General features: G+C 39.8%; 1 protein-coding gene across 4 annotated transcripts in view; it reads left to right on the top strand.

Annotated features, from left to right (window-relative positions):
• rtn1a (reticulon 1a) overlaps positions 1 to 18889 on the top strand; it is a 141640-nt gene extending 122751 nt beyond the window's left edge. For all 4 annotated transcript variants that reach the window (XM_052023273.1, XM_052023265.1, XM_052023281.1 and 1 more), the window contains 6 exons: positions 4215 to 4422; positions 5413 to 5551; positions 11672 to 11741; positions 14686 to 14732; positions 14850 to 14908; positions 18243 to 18889. In XM_052023273.1, the coding sequence (XP_051879233.1) occupies positions 4215 to 4422; positions 5413 to 5551; positions 11672 to 11741; positions 14686 to 14732; positions 14850 to 14908; positions 18243 to 18285 (566 nt within the window). In that variant the 3' untranslated portion in view covers positions 18286 to 18889. The remainder of the gene's footprint in view (positions 1 to 4214; positions 4423 to 5412; positions 5552 to 11671; positions 11742 to 14685; positions 14733 to 14849; positions 14909 to 18242) is intronic.

Below are 18889 nucleotides of genomic sequence, written 5' to 3'. Positions count from 1 at the left end.
TAAATTTATAAGCTAGTTTGCCTTGGATTGGCTTTATTATAATAAATATGTTCTCATGCAACTTGGAGAAAACCTTTTTGGCCACTGGGCAGAGGCAATTGAGGAGAGCTATGGGATCAACTCTCACCGTGGCAAAGACCAAAGACCCCTCTGTAATCACTGAAGTCAGATCCACTCCCTAACCTTTAGCATTGTCATGGGCAAGGATAGGAGCAAGGAGGACAGGAAAATATTTAATTGGGCAAGGGCAAATTATGAGGCTCTAAGTCTAGAACCTGCAAGTGTGAATTGGGATGACATTTTTGAAGGGAAATGTACTATGGAGATGTGGTCGTTGTTCAGGGATCTCTTGCAGGATGTTAGGGATAAATTTGTCCTGGTGAGGCAGAGAAAGAATGGCAGGGTGAAGGAACCATGGTTGACAAGAGAGGTGGAACATCTAGTTAGGAGGAAGAAGGCAGCATACATAAGGTTTAGGCAGCAAGGATCAGATAGGTCTCTTGAGGAATATAGGGTAGCAAGGAAGGAACTTAAGAAGGGGCTGAGGAGGGAAAGAAGGGGACATGAAAAGGCCTTGGTGAGTAGGGTTAAGGAAAACTGCAAGGCATTTTTCACTTATGTGAAGAGCAGAAGGATGACAAGAGTAAAGGTTGGACTGATTAGGGATAAAGGTGGGAGGATGTGCCTGGAAGCTGTGGAAGTGGGCAAGGTCCTCAATGTATTCACCAAGGAGAGGGTCCTTGATGACGCTGAGGACAGTGTTGGTAAGGGTAATGTTCTAGAGCATGTTGATATCGAGAGAGAGGATGTGTTGGAGCTGTTAGAAAATATTAGGACAGGTAAGTCCCCGGGGCCTGACGGAATATTCCCCAGGCTGCTCCGCGAGGCGAGGGAGGAGATTGCTGAACCGTTGGCTAGGACCTTTGAGTCCTCGTTGTCCACAGGAATGGTACTTGAGGATTGGAGGGTGGCAAATGTTGTCCCCTTATTCAAAAAAGGTAGTAGGGATAGTCCAGGGAATTATAGACCAGTGAGCCTTACATCTGTGGTGGGTAAGCTGTTGGAAAGGATTCTTAGAGATAGGATCTATGGGCATTTGGAGAATCATGATCTGATCAGGGACAGCCAGCATGGCTTTGTGAAGGGCAGATCATATCTCACAAGCCTGATAGGGTTCTTTGAGGAGGTGGCCAGACAGACTGACGAGGGTAGTGCAGTAGATGTGGTCTACATGGATATTAGTAAGGCATTTAATAAGGTTCCACATGGTAGGCTTCTTCAGAAGGTCAGAGAGCATGGGATCCAGGGAAGCTTGGCCGTGTGGATTCAGAATTGGCTTGCCTGTAGAAAGCAGAGGGTTGTGGTGGAGGGAGTCCATTCAGATTGGAGGGTTGTGACTAGCGGTGTCCCACAAGGATCAGTTCTGGGACCTCTACTTTTCGTGATTTTTATTAATGACTTGGATGAGGGGGTAGAAGGGTGGGTTGGCAAGTTTGCAGACAACACAAAGGTCAGTGGTGTTGTGGATAGTGTGGAGGACTGTTGAAGATTGCAGAGGGATATTGATAGGATGCAGAACTGGGCTGAGAAATGGCAGATGGAGTTCAATCCGGAGAAGTGTGAGGTGGTACACTTTGGAAGGACAAACTCCAAGGCAGAGTACAAAGTTAATGGCAGGATTCTGGGTAATGTGGAGGAGCAGAGAGATCTGGGGTCCATAGCCACAGATCCTTGAAAGTTGCCTCACATGTGGATAGGGTACTTAAGAAAGCTTATAGGATATTAGCTTTCATAAGTCGAGGGATCAAGTTTAAGAGCTGCGAGGTAATGATGCAGCTCTATAAAACTCTGGTGAGCCACACTTAGAGTACTGTGTCCAGTTCTAGTCACCTCATTATAGGAAGGATGTGGAAGCGTTGGAAAGGGTGCAGAGGAGATTTACCAGGATGCTGCCTGGTTTAGAGAGTATGGATTATGAGAGACTAAGGGAGCTAGGGCTTTACTCTTTGGAGAGAAGGAGGATGAGAGGAGACATGACAGAGCTGTACAAAATATTAAGAGGAATAGATAGCATGGACAGCCAGCGCCTCTTTCCCAGGGCACCAGTGCTCAATACAAGAGGGCATGGCTTTAAAGTAATAGGTGGGGAGTTCAAGGGAGATATCAGAGGAAGGTTTTTTACCCAGAGAGTGGTTGGGGCATGGAATGCACTACCTGGGGTGGTGGTGGAGGCAGGTATATTGGTCAAATTCAAGAGATTACTAGATAGGCATATGGAGGAAATTAAAATAGGGGGATATGTAGGAGGAAGGGGTTAGATAGTTTTAAGGGAGGTTTAAAGGTTGGCACAACATTGTGGACTGAAGGGCCTGTATTGTGCTGTACTATTCTATGTTCTAAATATGTTTATTGTAATATTCCCAGCAGATTTAGTTGTAGTGTTAAATATGAATATTGAATGAAAGACACATTTTTGTACATCCCTATAGGATCTCTCAAAATGCTTTACAGCCAATGAAGTACTTTTGAAATCTCGCCACTGTTGTCTTAAAGGAAGCACATCATTCAGTTTGCACAGAGCAAACTCCCAAGTTCAGCATGTGATAATGACCAAATAATATGCTTTTGTAATGCTGCTACGTAACGTTTTAATAATGAGAGCTTCGCAATCCAGCAACCAGTGGGTCAGGCCAAAGCTCCACTAGTAAATGGTGGTGCTCTATTACATAACTAATGGCAGAAAAGAGACTCCATGATCATCCCTAATCTCTAGGGTGACAGGTGAGGAGAAAGATAAGGTCAAAGCATTTACAACCAAATCGATGATCCACCTCTGCCTCCTGCAAAGATCCCGTAAAACTTGAACCAAAGTTATTCTTCAACTACTTTGATTCATTTCACTTTATATTAACTGGTTCAGTCACCTGACTTCTACTAACCAGAAGGGTACACACTCTGATTCAGAAATATATGGCCTTTCCTTTATCACCACGGTTAGAATTCCTACTGAACAAAACTGTGACAGCACAATTATCATGTGGAAAGCAGTATTTCAAGAAGGCAACTCATCCCCACTTTCTCAAGGGCAATCATGGATGGTTAATAAATGCTGTCTTTGCCAATGATGATCATGACCTGTGAATGAATCTTAAAGTAGAAAAACTTGAGTTTTTCTTCTGAGGAAAGAAATTGCAATTTCTCTTCCTTTTCTCAACCCTCTCTTGATCTTTATCTAACGTAAATTTTCTGAGGAGATATTATATCTTTCTTTATCATTCCAAATCATTTTCCCGAAAGACTGGTTAATAATGTATTATTAAATTTTGAACATTTATCTTGTACCGGAGCTGACGTTTTTAGCAGATTGAGATCTATCACTCCAAGTTTAATATCCTGCTTGTATCTACATTATTCATGTCTCACGGTAATTTAAATCATCTGGAATCTTCATAATGGTGCTTCATGAAATTGTATTTGTCTTTGCCTCTTTGCATTGTTTAGAACCTTAATATCAAATTAATTCTAAATCTTCTTAAATTCAGGAACATTTTTTTAGCTAAGAATGTCTAAACCTGCACAATATTTTAAGAATCAGTGAGTTAATAATGGATTAAGAGAATTCATTTATTCACTGAGTGCCTCCAGAGATCCACCTGGTTGATAAAAATGTCACGTTGATTGGGTATCGGCACTATTATTCCTATCCTACATTTCCTAATGGCTGCCTCACACTGTTTACATTTCCCCCACATATAATGTACCTACTTCTCAATAGGCCATGTCACCAGTTGGTCAGCATTCTCTGAAGATGAAAGAATTGCTTTGTGCTCCTTACACATATTGCAATTTTTCTTAATGTTAATTTTAACCACAACACTTAATGCAATGGACAATGGATCTAGAACAACTGCTCATGGGCTTCATCTGTTGGCTGTTGCCCACAAGAAGATTTTCATCATTGTATCTTCATCGTTGTTAACAACAAGGCATGGAATTTCTGAAGCTTTTGTTATTTTAATCTTGTTTCTTTCCCAGGTATAATTCATTATATAGACAATAAAGGCCGTATTTTATCCTATCTTTTTCTTTGTACGTTATGGTTGGAAATTGAACTTGATTTACTTTTTATTTTTGGATTATCTTCCAGTAAAACTACTATTACAATTAGCCTTGAAGTAGATTTTTTTCTGATTCCCTTTCTTTTCCCCACACAGTTATTGACCTGCTGTACTGGCATGACATCAAGCAGACAGGGATTGTCTTTGGAAGTGTGCTCCTCCTCTTATTTTCACTGACCCAGTTCAGTGTTGTGAGTGTGATCGCCTACCTGGCACTTGCTGCACTCTCAGCCACAATCAGCTTCAGAATTTATAAATCAGTGTTACAGGCTGTGCAGAAGACCGATGAAGGACATCCTTTTAAGTAAGTGCACAGTCCTTTCCTATCTTCTGCCACATTTACTCCCTTTACCAATAATATTGTATCAAATAATCCTATTGTTATGTCAAATGATAATATTCCCTGCAAAATTCACAAATTTTATAACTGTAATTTACAAAGACTCTTATCAGGCTATTAACCTGAGTACAATGGAAATAAGGCAATATCTGTACGCAAGTAAAGTTTGAAACCACTTTCTTTCATTCTTATCTTGCATGTTATTTCCTGAATGCTCTGTGCTCTTTAAAAGAGGCTGCAACGGGGAAGAATATTTTTACTCGTTTTGCCATTTTTGAATATATTGGTCATGATTCTTAATTCGTGGTTTTTGTTTTGTGCTGAATGTTACTAGGTTTCTTCCTTTCAGCAAGTTATAAAGCTTTACAAAGTTGTAAAAGCTTTAATGTGTTATAATAAGAAAAATGATTGGAAATGCATGGAATTCTTGTCCAATCATTACTCCTTATTACCAGATCTCTGCTTTATGAATATCTGATCATTGCGGAGGTGAAAAGTTAGGTTGGGCTGAGCATGAACCACGAGAGAAGTTGTTGCTGCACCACTGAGAACTCACTTGTGATTTGGGTGCATGTGAAAGAGAAAATAAAAATTGTACAAACTCAATATTTTTCAGAGATTTGTGGTAGAAGAAATAAAATTGCATGAGCATAATTAGATTCATGACTTTGTCGTGGTGATCTTATTTATAAATGACAAATAAACATAGATTTAACTATGAGTTTGCATGGGATGATGCAGGATGTTACTGTTTTGATAAGTGATAAAATAAAATGGGTTATAGTGACACTTGGGCTTAATATATTTAAAAATGACTTGGGTGGCACAAGAGTAGCTTGAATTCCCAAGAATCTATGAAACAAAATATCTCTCTATCCCAGCACCACAACTGCCCTCTCCCCCTTAAGGTTTGATTTATTTTTATTTAAATTAAGGTTACTTTTATATTGGCAGAGCTTACTTGGATTTGGATACTACCCTCTCTGAAGAGCAGATTCAAAAGTATGCTGATTCTGCGCTGGTGTACGTAAATAGTACGGTCAAAGAACTGCGACGACTGTTTCTTGTGCAAGATCTTGTGGATTCTCTGAAAGTAAGAGCAAAACAAAATTCTTCTATTTTAGGACTCAAATAGGAAGACCTATTGATTGCATTTCCTTTCAATTTTAATCTGGGAGGAGGTTTAGTATTACTGTTTTTGCCATTGTGGAGTTGCTACTCTGTCGCTCACCAAGAACAACATGAGTTTTTTTTTTCTGTATCTTCTATGTTCATTTGAATTTTAATCACTGTTATCCTGGATTGAACAAACTAAGTGACTGCTGTTGTTATATGAGAATCTGTCTATCCCACAGTGTAAAAATCAGGAATTTGTATTCCCATCAAATCAGTGGCTTCTCTTACTATAGAAACAATGTTTACTTGTGATTTTCAATATTGTTCCCATTACCCAAATGATACCACTTCATGGCAGAGCTGAAACATTGTATTGATTTTCTTTTCCTAATCTGACCTTTGTGGAAATGAATATATTTATCACTCCAAAATTCAATAAAGAACTACATTCCCCTGCATACACTTTAAAGAAGAACATTTTTGGCTGAAATTGATTTGGGATCTTTTATGTCAGAAAATAATAGCAAAAATTACTAATTTAGCTCACATCTCCATTGAGGTAAGACATCCTAATGCACTTCATAAGACCCTCATCAAGCAAAATGTTACATCAACCCACAAAGAGCTAAGAAGCCAAATCATGAAAAACTTCATCAAGGACGTAATTTTAGGGAGAATATTTAATATGGTAAAGAGGCAGAGAAGTTTAGGAAAGGAAAGATCACAGAACCTTGATAATTGGAGACATCATGTTATGGGATGATTATATTTGAAAGTGTTCACAAGTCCATAATTATTCAGATGTTTCAGAGTAACATAGAGCTGGAGAAGGTTACGGGGATAAAACATGGATGAAGTGGACATGGAAAGATTTGAAAATAAGAATGAAAATTTTAAAACCAAGGTTTCCCTTAAATGGGAGCGAATGTACATCAGCAAGCGTAGGGTGATGGGTGAACAGAAATCACTGGGAGCAAGGACAAGGGCAGCAGAATCTTGGTTGGTGGAATGTGGTTTGCTGTACGTTGGAATAGTCAAGATTGGAGGTGAAGGTCAGATGAGGGTTTCTGCAGCAGATGAGCTCGGTAGGTGTAGAATTACAGAGATGACAATCGGTGATCTTTCTGATTGTGTGGATATGTGGTTGGAAACTCATTAGGTTCAGATGTGACACCAAGTTTCTGAATGCTTTGGCTCACTTTCGAAGAAGTTTTTGGGTAGACTGCAGGGATTGTGAAAGGGGCTGAATAGTTTTGATATGTAGTTGGAAGAAATTTGGATATAGTCAAAGAAAGGAAGGATTATGTTGCAGAAAGAAATGGGAGTATTGGATACAACTAGAAAAGAATGTAATACATAATTAGATGGGAGCAGACTAATTGGAGTATAAAGACAGATTTAAAATGCATAAGTGTAAAAGCACTAAGTGTGGTGAATAAGATTTGTGAGCTGCATGCACTTTTAGCTATTGATATTAACTAAAACATGGGTCTGAAAAGGAGACAATTTTGCACCTGGTATTCCTGGATACAAGGTGTCAGAAAGAAAAATGAGGTGGGATGGCAGTATTACTGCTGGAGAGAGAGTATGTCCTTGAGAGGTCAACTATGGAATCCATTTGGAAGTAAGAATCAGTCCAGTTAAGAAACAAGAAGGAAGATATCATGCCTCTGGGAATATTTATTTTCTCCAAAGGCCTCCAACTGCAGCTAGATCCTCAACTTCCTTATCAGGAGACCAGTCAGTGCAGATCGGTAATAACACCTCCTCCTAGCTGACAATCAACACGGGCGCACCTCAAGGATGCGTGCTTAGCCCACTGCTCTACTCTCTCTACACCCATGACTGTGTGGCTAGGCACAGTTTGAATGCCATCTATGAATTTGCCGATGACACCACTGTTGTTGGCAGAATCTCAGATGGTGATGAGGAGGCATACAGGAGTGAGATAGAATGGCTGCTTGAGTGGTGTTGCAACAATAACCTCGCACTCAATGTCAGCAAGATCAAGGAATTGATTGTGGACTTCAGGAAGGGAAAATTGGGAGAACACACACCAGTCCTCATTGAGGGATGAGCAGCTTCAAGTTCCTGGGCGTCAACATCTCAGAGGATCTACCTTGGGCCCAACATATTGACGTAGTCACAAAGAAGGCACGCCAGTGGCTCTACTTCAGTGGGAGTTTGAGGAGATTTGGTATATCACCAAGAACTCTTGCAAATTTCTACAGATGTATGGTGGAGAACATTCTGACTGGTTGCATCACCGCCTGGTATGAAGGCTCCAATGCGCAAGATCGTAAGAGGCTGCAGAAGGTTGTAGACTCAGCCAGTTCCATCATGGGCACAACCCTCTCCACCATTGAGGACATCTTCAAGAGGTGGTGCCTCAAGAAGGCAGCATCCATCATTAAGGACCTTCACCATCTGGGACATGCCTTCTTCACGTTACTACCATCGGGGAGGAGGTACAGGAGCCTGAAGGCCCACACTCAACACTATAGGAATGGCTTCTTCCCCTCTGCCATCAGACTTCTGAACGATCCATGAACCCATAAGCACTACCTTGTTATTCCTTTTTTTGCTCTATTTATTTTTTAACTTATAGTAATTTTTATGTCTTGCACTGTACTGCTGCCACAAAGCAACAAATTTCACAGCATATGCAGTGATAATAAATCTGATTCTGAAATAAAGAGAGATAGAGGAGCAACAAACAATCTGCTGGAGGAACTCAGTGGGTCGAGCAGCATCTGTAAGAGGGAAAGGAATTGTTGACGGTTTGGTCGAGTTCCTGAGTTCTCTAGCAGATTGTTTGTTGCTCCAGATTCCAGCATCTGCAGTATTTTGTGTCCCCAAGACAGAGGAGCAAATTTGCAGGGAAATTATAGAAATGTGCAGGAACTGTAGTGGTGATACTGGGCAATTTCAATTACGTCAATGTTAATTGGAATAATAAAAATGCTGGAAACACTCAGCAGGTCAGGCAGCATCTGTGAAAATAGAAGCTTAATTAACATTTCAGGTCAAAGGCCCTTTGTCTATTTTTATTTTAGATTTCCAGTATCTGCAATTTATTTCCATTTTCCATTTACTGCATAATGATAGAGTGAACAGTAATGGAAGGGAGGATTTTCTGAAATTCGTTCAGGAGAACTTCCTTGACCAGTATATCTTCAGCCAAATAAAGAAGGATCGATTGTTGAAATAAAAACAGAAAATGCATGAAACACTCAGCAGGTCAGAGACCATCTTTGGAAAGAGAAACAGAGTTAATATTTTGTCAGAACTGGAAAATTGAGAAAATAAGCTGGTTTTAAGTTGCAGTGAGGGTGGGAGAGACAAAAGTAATATTTATGATACAGTAAGGCCATGGTTTCCATGGTGATTCTGTGTTTACAGAGCTGTTTAGTTGATAGGTTATGAGAGCAGTTAAAAAAGGGACATGTAAAGGTTGTGGAATGCACGCTAGAGCTGTTGCAGAGAATTGAAGCGAAAAGGAGAATGAATATTGCAGATGAACTTAATATCACAACAGAACTGACCAGATCTGATGCAGAGAAAGAAAGCAAGTTAGTGGAAATTGTTGAATTCAGTATTGAGACACAGTAGATTCTGCAGATGCTGGAATCTGGAGCAATGCACAAAAGGTGCTGGAGGAACTCACCAGGTTGGGCAGCATGTATGGAGAGAAATAAACAGTCGACTTTTCGGGTTGAGACCCTTCATCAGGACATGATGAAGGGTCTCAACCCGCAACATCGACTGTTTATTTCTCTCCATAGATAATACCTGACCTGCTGAGTGCCTCCAGTATTTTCAGTGTGAATTCAGTATCGAGTCTCCAAGGCTGCAATGTGCCCAGAAGGAAGATGAAGTCAAGTTTACCTTAGACCTAATGGAACACTATAGGAGGCCATAGACATAGGTTAGAATGGGATGAGTAATTAAAGGAGACGGGGGACAGAGCTACAAAATAAGGGGCCAGTCATTTAAAACTTGGGTGCATAGAAATTTCTTCTCTCAGAGGGTAGTGAGTCTCTGAAGTGCTCTGTTTCTGAGGGTGGCGGAGCGCAGATCATTAGATATATTTAATGTGGAGATGGATAAATATTCGATAGCTTGATGAATTGATAGTTATGGGGAACTGCCACAGAAGAGGAGTTGAGGCCAGTATAGATCAGCCATGATCATATTGAATGGCGGGGCAGGCTTGAGTGGCTGAGTGGCCTACTCCTGCTCCTATTTTCTTGTGTTCTTGTTCTGGCTATCCCTATAGACTGAATGAAAGTGCGCTGCAAAAAGTTCACCAGATCTGTGTTGGATTTCACCCATATAGAGAAGACCACTTTGTGACATCAATAGCATGCTCTAAATGGAAGAAGTGCAAATAAATCGCTGTTTCACCAGGAGAGGACCCCTCCCCCCATCAGATCCTTCCTGCATGGTCTGAGTTTCACTCCCAATGCATGCTGCCATCAGGACAGCTACATTGAGGATCACTCAATTTTTTGTGGACTGTGCATTTGCAGAGAAGGTCTGGAAAAGGATGCAAAGGTCATTGTCAAGGTTCAGGCCAAGCAGCTGCGTAACAGAGGATTAACAGAGGATACTGAGACAAGCATCAAGTGCTGCTGGAAGATCATCATCTCAGTGAAAGGACACACTTTGGTCTGCCCAAGTCTTGTTGGTCTTCTACTACAACGAGATGTCCGTAAGGGAATGCTGCTGACTGGCACATTCCAGGCTGAAGGAATACCTGCTGAGGGAAGTATTGTGCAGCCAATGCAAAGGCTTTGTGGAGAAGGACTGCAATCTAAGGTCATTCTAGTACTAGATATTGAGAGACTAAGCCCTTTGTAAAAGCCTCTCAAACAATGGAATTTTTTAGCACCCATTGGTGGCAATGGTGCTCTGTATACATAATATGCTCACACTACAAATGTATAGTACCAATAACACTATGAATGTATGGACTGAACGACACTATGAATGTGAAGTAAGCCATGCTTTTTCTATTTCTTGCACATACTTTTATAAATAAAGGTTATTTTGAAATATTAAAATAATTCCTCCTGTGGTTGCTGAGGAAAGTGCTGTGAGAGAGGGACTGGTTGGTGGAGATGAAGGAGCAGACATAGGAGTCGTGAAGGAAACAGTCCTTGTCCTTGGTTGTGAAAGAAGGGTGAAGGAAATGCTGAAGGACGAGGGGAGGGGAAGATGTATCTTGTGATGGAATACCTTTCTGAAACAGTGCAGAAAGTGATCTACACTACTTATAAAATGCAAGGGAAAAAAAAGCAGAAATTACAGTGCAGAAATAGCGAGGATAAATTTAAGATCCTGGTAGCACATCAGAGAAATGATCATTGCCCCCAAAATTCTGAGCTCAGTTTAACACTTGTTCTGTGGCCGTGGAATTGCAAAAAATTCACCAGACAAAGCTGAATTGCTGATCGTGCCTGCTGGCTATTAATATACTCATTAAACTCTGGAAAAAAGGCCCTGCATTGAAGGGCAGCCTGTAAGACGGAGATAATCTATTTGAACAATGTTGACTATTTTCACAGCCTTGGTACACAAAGGCATGTCCAACAGCAGAATTTATTTGAATGGTCTACATGAGGAACATTTCCCATTGACATATAGTTCAAAATTTATTTCACAAAGTGGAGCCTTGGTGAACGAGGACAGAAGCCTCCTTTAAAAAAAATGCCATAAACCATTTACCTTTTATGTTTCTGCTATCACTTGTAAGTTAAGAATTTTTTTTACTTTAATCCATTAGAATATGTAGAATTACCTTTGATTGAAACTATCACTGACATTGTGATGTTTTGAAACAAAATAAGCCCAAGAACAAAATATTAAAATGAGGAAATAAGAAAGAATGAATAAATATTCTGTTTCTCTTTCATAAAATAGACTGGAGCATACTGGAAGGAATGATTGTCATTTGGATAATGTAGCTGTTTTAAGTGCAGCAAATGTAACTCAGCAGAGAGGAAAATTAATTGCAATAACTTGAAGATCAACATGCTTTCTCTTTATGATGCAGCCTTGTGTTCTCATATTCACATTAATTTTCATTTTTAAGTTTGCAGTACTGATGTGGCTGCTGACCTATGTTGGAGCTATCTTCAATGGCTTGACTTTGATGATTATGGGTAATTATGTTCTAATATATAATACAGCTGTTAATTGATTAGTTTTGTTGCTCTATATGTTGCACATCGATGAATAAACTAGCAGCATTTGCTCCAGAGTGGTTCTTTATCTAGCAACCCCATGGGTCTTGATATTTCAATCTGATATTCTAACACCAGTGCTAAAATAACTGAACAGCAGGGTTGATCAGGGAGCAGAATATGTATTGGATGTCAGTAAAATGGAATCAGGAAATCAATCTCCTCATCTCTGCCTGTTCTGTTTGACTTTTTGCTCTAATTGATCCCAGAAAAGTTTGACACTAATGACTGAGTGTTTAGTTTTAAATATGTAAATCAATTGTAATGGTCTAAGCTATGTGCAGGTTACTTCTCATGATTCTCAGTATTCTGGTTTATAATGCTGTGTACATGTGCAAATTTCCCCACAGTGGGATTCACCAACTGCAGGATGTCATTAGTAACATTCAAATAGCTCTGCTGGTGACTGCCCAACCTATGCCCTTCTATCCAGTGAGCACATATGCTATCTGTGATTATGAAGCCAGATCAAGTAAATCCTGTTCGCCTTGTGGCAGTCTTGGTGCTTTCATTCAAAAATAATCCACTGGGCCAGATTATTTAATTGAGAAGGAAGACTGCAAAGGTGATTGCTATGAGATCTAAACAAAGCTTTTCAGCCCTGATTTTTGATCTCATTGGTGGCCATGAGCAGCTAAGGAACATGGAAAGGTAGCCCCATGCAACCATCAGCAACAACCCATGCCCACTTGGTTGGCAATAGCCATTTGGCCAGGAATGAGATTAGTCTGACAATTTCTTGGTCATGTTATAGAACATAGAATAGTACAGCACAAGAGCAGGCCCTTCAGCCCACAACGTTTGTGCTGACCATAATGATAATTTGAACTGCACATTTGTATCCCTCCATTCCCGGCCTGTTCATGGGTCTGTCTAAATGTCTCTTAAATGTTGCAATCATATCTGCTTCCACCAGTTCCCCTGGCAGCATGTTCCAAGCACCTACCACTCTCTGTATGTAAAAACTTAGCTCATAAATGTCCTTTCAATTTTCCTCCTCTCAAAGCTATGCCTTCTAGAATTTGACATCTTCACCCTGGGAAAAAGGCTCTGACTATTTACTCTGTCTATGCCTCTCATAATTTTATATGCTTCTATCAGGTCACCCCTCAGCCTCCGGCAATCTAGAGAAAACAATCCAAGTTTGTCCAACCTCTCCTTATAGCTAATACTCTCTAATCAAGGCAACATTCTGGTGAATCTCTTCTGCACCCTCTCCAAAGCTTCCACATTTTCTCTTTAATGTGGTGACTAGAACTGTACACAACACTCCAAATGTAGCCTAACCAAAGTTTTTATACATCTGCAACATGACTTCTTGACTTTTATACTCAAACCCTAACTAATGAAGACAAGTATGCTGTACCCCTTCTTTACCACCCCATCTACTTGTGTTGCCACTTTCAGGGAGCTGTGGACTTGCACCCCAAGATCTCTTAGTACCCTTAAGTATTTTACGTGTGCTATACTTCCATACTCACATATCAGCTTTGTAATACCTCAGTGAGATGGGTGTAATTTTATGTGATTACGGGATATGTAAATTGTCTTAATCCAGACAGCCACTTTTACTCCATGTCTCTCTGGGAACCCTGAAACTCCGTGAAGGGATTTACTGAGAATAGATTACACTCATATAGTCCAATTTAATTGTAACACTACATTGATTAATAGAGAAAGTTACCAAGCACATAAGCACACACTACTGGTAGTCAATGGATCATGCACAGTGGCTTCAAAAAAGGCTGCATGGTTGATCAATTATTTGAGGTTCTTTTGCACAGTATGCCCTAAGCAAAGCTTATAACCCCCCCCCTCTTATACCCAAAAGTTTGGTTTGGGGTCCATCCAATCACTGACCTTATACCTGGGCATAGCAATACATTATGCTTTGTTAATATGTCTTTATCTTGTACTAAGCCCAGAATTTTAGATTCTCTGCCTATTAGTTATGGGATGGTGTTCAGAACTGTTAACTGTAAATTGTACATCCTGTCTGTTCTTGTTATTGATGTCCTCCTTTCCTGTAATAATTTCTTGATATATGGTTAATTGTGTGAAGTTGCTTCTCTCCTTTGTTCTGGGAGTTATGGACTTGCACCCCAAGATCCCTTAGTATCCCTTAGTAAACCATCTGACTGTGTACAAGCTTAAGAACAGCTAAAGCAAAATGGTAACTGGTTTCAGCAAGTTCTTAAAATCTAGTTGACTCTACAAAGCATACTAGGTCAAGATGTTTTTAGTCAAATTCTCTGATTGATCACATATTTTAGTGAACCATTCTCACAGGCTATCTACTCCACCAGACAGGAAACATGATACTATTGTTAACTTGGTACTTATCCACGACTTATAATAGCTTTCCCCTCTTCCCCCAGTTGAGATCAGTTGTATATTCTATGCCTGCTGTGTCATTTACATAATTACTTTATGACACACTTCAGGACTAAAACCCTTCCTTGTCTGTCCACCTTAATACCTGAATTTTTAAATGTTGTACATTGATCCATTCTGGGAAGCTCTTCAGCCCATTCTTGCATGGTTATTTGTCCAGTTTCAGTTGGATGAAGTTAAATAGAATACAAATCAACAGTTTCTAAATGGGTGAAAGAAGGGGAAATAATATATTCTTTCGCCTGACTTGAAGTCTCCCAGTCTTATGTTCCTGTCATTCAGTTTTGCAATTACATTTTGTCCTTCATATGCTGACTTCCTCATGCCTTTCAGTGTGTTTTCTTTCAACTTTTTCCTTATTTTAGTTAAAATCTAATTCAGTACATTTTCTATATAATTGTGTATAGTTCTGTAAATTTGAGTCAGTCGCCATTAATGCAGCAATTAATTTGTTGATTTTTCTTTCTAGCTGTTGTTTCTATGTTTACCTTGCCTGTTGTATATGAGAAGTACCAGGTAAACCTTTTACTTATTTGCATACATGATCAAATCATCAGATTTCCATATAACAGTATTACATTATAATAAGTATATTTATTTTAATGATATTATGCTTTATGTCTATCTTTGCAGGCACAAATTGACCAGTATTTGGGACTGGTGAGGACTCATGTTAACTCTGTAGTGGCAAAGTAAGTTTGACATTGGACTTGTATGTGCAGTGTGCAAAATTGAGAGGAAACAGATTATCCTTCCCATCGCTATTTGAAAACAAAAAATTGCAATCCTGCAGTTTTAACTTACTGGACGTGCATGAATTTCAGCTAGTCACTTTTTCACAGGATATGCTTCAGGACAGGAGAGAAGGCAGTAAGTCAAATATTAAATAGACCATAGAGGGTCCATTTGCAGAGTCCTTGCAAATAATGCAGCAATATTGTAGGCTTAATACATTGGCAAAAACTAACCCTTAGGAAATCTAATCTTTTTGTTGGTATTTTATAGATTTTAACAGATAAATATTTTTCTTTCTTATAGTCAGAACCTTAGCATATGAAATCAAATTAAAAATTTAATATTTCATCTTTCACACTTAATGTTGTTAAATTGCAGTTCTGATTATTCCACTGCCTAAGATGTGCCTCTTACCAAATGGAGAATTTTCAAATCTGTATATACTTCCACCGAAGTTATGGCAGATGAATGGGAGAGTACCTGCAAAGTTATTCTCACTCAATCTAATCAATATGTACACTCTCCACCACTATTAAATCACCAAATACATTAATTCTCCGAAAAATATTATGTTATTCTCATTGAACCTGTGAAAATCGAACCTTTGATTAACATCCCTAATTGACAAAAAGACTTAATTTTTCAAAGAAACTGTTTATTTGGTCACACAGTTTTAACTTTTATGAGCGAATAAACATTATTTGTCCAGTTTTCTTTTTCTAAAGATGCAGGTGCAGTCTGTTGAATCCTGTTTGCAGTTGTCTGAAGCTGCAATTCCTCTGCCATTTATGTTTGCAAGTAAAATAGACTGAAGTGCATGTGACAGAGCAACAGGAGGACAAGAGCAGCACAGTGGCACATCTGATGGAACTGCTGCCTTGCAGCTTCAGTGACCTGGGTTCAATCCTCACCTCTAGTGGTGTCTATGTGGAGTTTGCATGTTCTCCCTGTGACTATGCGGGTTGGTTGGTTGATTGGCCACTGTAAACTGCCCCTAGTGTGTTGGCAAGTGGAAGATTCTGGGGGGGAGAATAAAACTTAAGAATAGTGCTAATGGGTGCTTGATGGTTAATGTGAACTTGCTGGGCTGTTTCCCTTCTGTACGACTTTATAATGAACTGGGATTAAAGTAAAATACAACAGAGAATGGAGTTATGAAATAAAACCAGAAAATGCTTAAAATATTCACCAGGTCAGGCAACCTCTGTGGAGAGGAAGAACTGAGGTGAAACAATTTCCTAATGAAAAGTCATTGACCCGAAACATTAATTTTGTTATACTTTAACGACATTGAGTCATAGAGTACAGAAACAGGCCCTTCAACCCACCACGTCCATGCTGACCATCAAGCACCTGTCTCTACTAATCTCATTTTCCAGCACTTGGTTTATAGCCTTCCATGCCTTGCAACTATAATGCTGGTCTGGATACTGGAAGGTTGTGAGAAAAAGCCACTTCCACCAGGCACACAGGTCGTGCATTACAAATTCCAGCCACTCTCGGGGTGAAAAATATTTCCTTATATCCCCTCTAAAGCTCTTTCTCCATAACCTATGGCCTCTAGTTGTAGAAACCTGTGCTATGGGGAAAGGTTTCCTACAACACCATATCTATTTCCCTCATGATTTTGTATGCCTCCTTGACTCCGAGGAGAACAAACACAGTCTCTTTATAACTGAAATGCATTGTCCCAGGCACATTTTGTTGAATCTCCTTTGCACCTTTTCCAGTGCAATCATATCCTTCCTGTAGTGTGGGGACGAGAACTGCACACAGCTGTGGCCACTTCTATCTGTTATAAAGTTGTACCATAACCTCCTGCTCTTACCTCTTATGCCCTGACTAATGAAGGGAAATATTCTCTATGCCTTCTTCACCACCTTAAGGGATCCTTGAACTTGCACACCAAGGTTCCCCTGTACCTCATTAATCCCCAGGATCCTACCATTCATTGTGTATGCCCTATCCTTCCTCCTTAGTCCTCAAAGTGAATCACCTCACATCAGGATTAAATTCCACCTCCCTGTGGAACAATATCATCCTGTAGCCTAACACTATCCTCCTCACTATCAGCAACACCATCAATTTTTGTGTTATCTGCAAACTTACTCATTACATTTACTACAATCATATCCATATCATTAATGTATATAACAAACAGTAAGGGTCCCAGCACTGACCCCCATGGTACACCAATGGTCACAGGTTTCCAGTTACTAAAACAACCCTTCTTCATCACCCTCTGCCTCTTGTTACCAAGATAACTTTCAATCCAATTTGGCAATTTGCCTTGGATCCTATGGGCTCTTTTGGACCAGTTTCCCATTATAAACCTTGTCAGAGGCCTTGCTGAACTCCATTAACCACTGTGCCCTCATCAGTACATTTTGTTACTTCTTGAAAAGTTCAATCAGATTGGCCGGACAGGATCTCCTCCTAACAAAGCAGTACTGACTATCTTTAACTAATCCCTGCACTTCCAACTGTAGATTACTCCCAACCCTCAGAATTGTTTCCAATAACTTCCTTAAAATGTAATTACCCAGTTTAAACCTGTTGTCCTTCTCGAATAACAGTACCACGTTTGCTGACATCCAGCCATCTAGTGTCACCCGTGGCCAGTAAGAGTTTAAAAATCTCCAAGGGCTCCAGCAATCTCCTCCCTTGCCTCCCATATCAGCCTGGGATACATCTCATCAAGCCCTGGGGATTTATCCACGAAGAATAATGATAACATGTTGTAGAATTTCACTGTCTGTCTCCCTGAATTCTCCAACTACAATGGTGACGTTTTTCAGTGAATACAGATGAGAAGTATTTATTTAAGACTTCACTTGCTTCCTCCAGCTCCACTCACAGATTACCACCAATCGGCACTACTCTCTCCCTGGTTACCCTCTAACCCTTAATATACTGATAAAATAATTTGATATTATTCTTAATCGTGTCTGTCAATTATATTTTGTGCTGCCTCTTTGACCTCCTAATTTCTTTATAAGTACCTCCCTACATTTTCTATACTCCTGGAGGGTCTCCCTTGTTTTCAGCTCTCTATAGCTGCCATATGCCTCCTCTCCTTTCTTCATTCAGCCCTCAATATCCCTTGACATCCAGGATTCCCACATGGGAAACTCATCCAAATGGAGTTCACGGAACTCTCATTAGCTCACTTTTGAATGACTCCCACTCATCTCATGATTCTTCTCTGAGTCACGTGATTTTATAAATCAGCTTGCTTTCCAGTTGTGTAAAATCCACTCAAACCCCCCTTTTTTTTTACCTTTCATTCAGGATTCAAGCCAAAATCCCAGGTGCCAAACGAAAGACTGAGTAAGAGGAACATGAAGAGAGACTGTGGGCACATGAGAGGGTGCCTGAAGCAGAAGCAGTTCTGCATTTGTCAAATTAATCAGACATGTCTTGGAGAGTTGTTGTCCCATTTGTCAGCACCATGATTTAAAAACATGCAGCTCGAGATGGTCCTTCTCCCATGCTGTTTCCAAATGATTAGAATATCTGCAATCACTTGTGTTGATCACTAAGTATAGTAAGGAAAATCAAGTAACAATAATTGTAATAGATGTGTTTTTGTGTTGCTTCTAAACAAATGCATGACGTTAAGAGTCTTAATTCTATTTACCTTTCTAGTGTTTTCTGCTGCTATGGCAGTGCTTATAACTTTTAATGTTATTTGTGGCTAGGGCATTTCTGCTTTAGTGCACTTCTGCAATAGTCTAATTGCTCCAAAGTCACTGAGTCAGTTTGGCTTTCTTGAGTAAAACAATAGAACAGTGGATCGATGTTTTGGTGTTTATCCAGCACAAAAATTCTAAGGATTCTGTACTGTAATTGTGGCATCTGGTTTTGTAAACTAAGGAAATACAAAGCTCATGTTTTTCGAACTATTGTCATACTATTAAAGAAGTATGGAAACATGA

The sequence above is a fragment of the Pristis pectinata genome, chromosome 1 (genome assembly GCF_009764475.1).
Source record: "Pristis pectinata isolate sPriPec2 chromosome 1, sPriPec2.1.pri, whole genome shotgun sequence".
Lineage (NCBI taxonomy): Eukaryota > Metazoa > Chordata > Chondrichthyes > Rhinopristiformes > Pristidae > Pristis > Pristis pectinata.
Note: the sequence above shows the minus strand (reverse complement) of the source record. Positions and strands in the feature narration are given on the sequence as shown.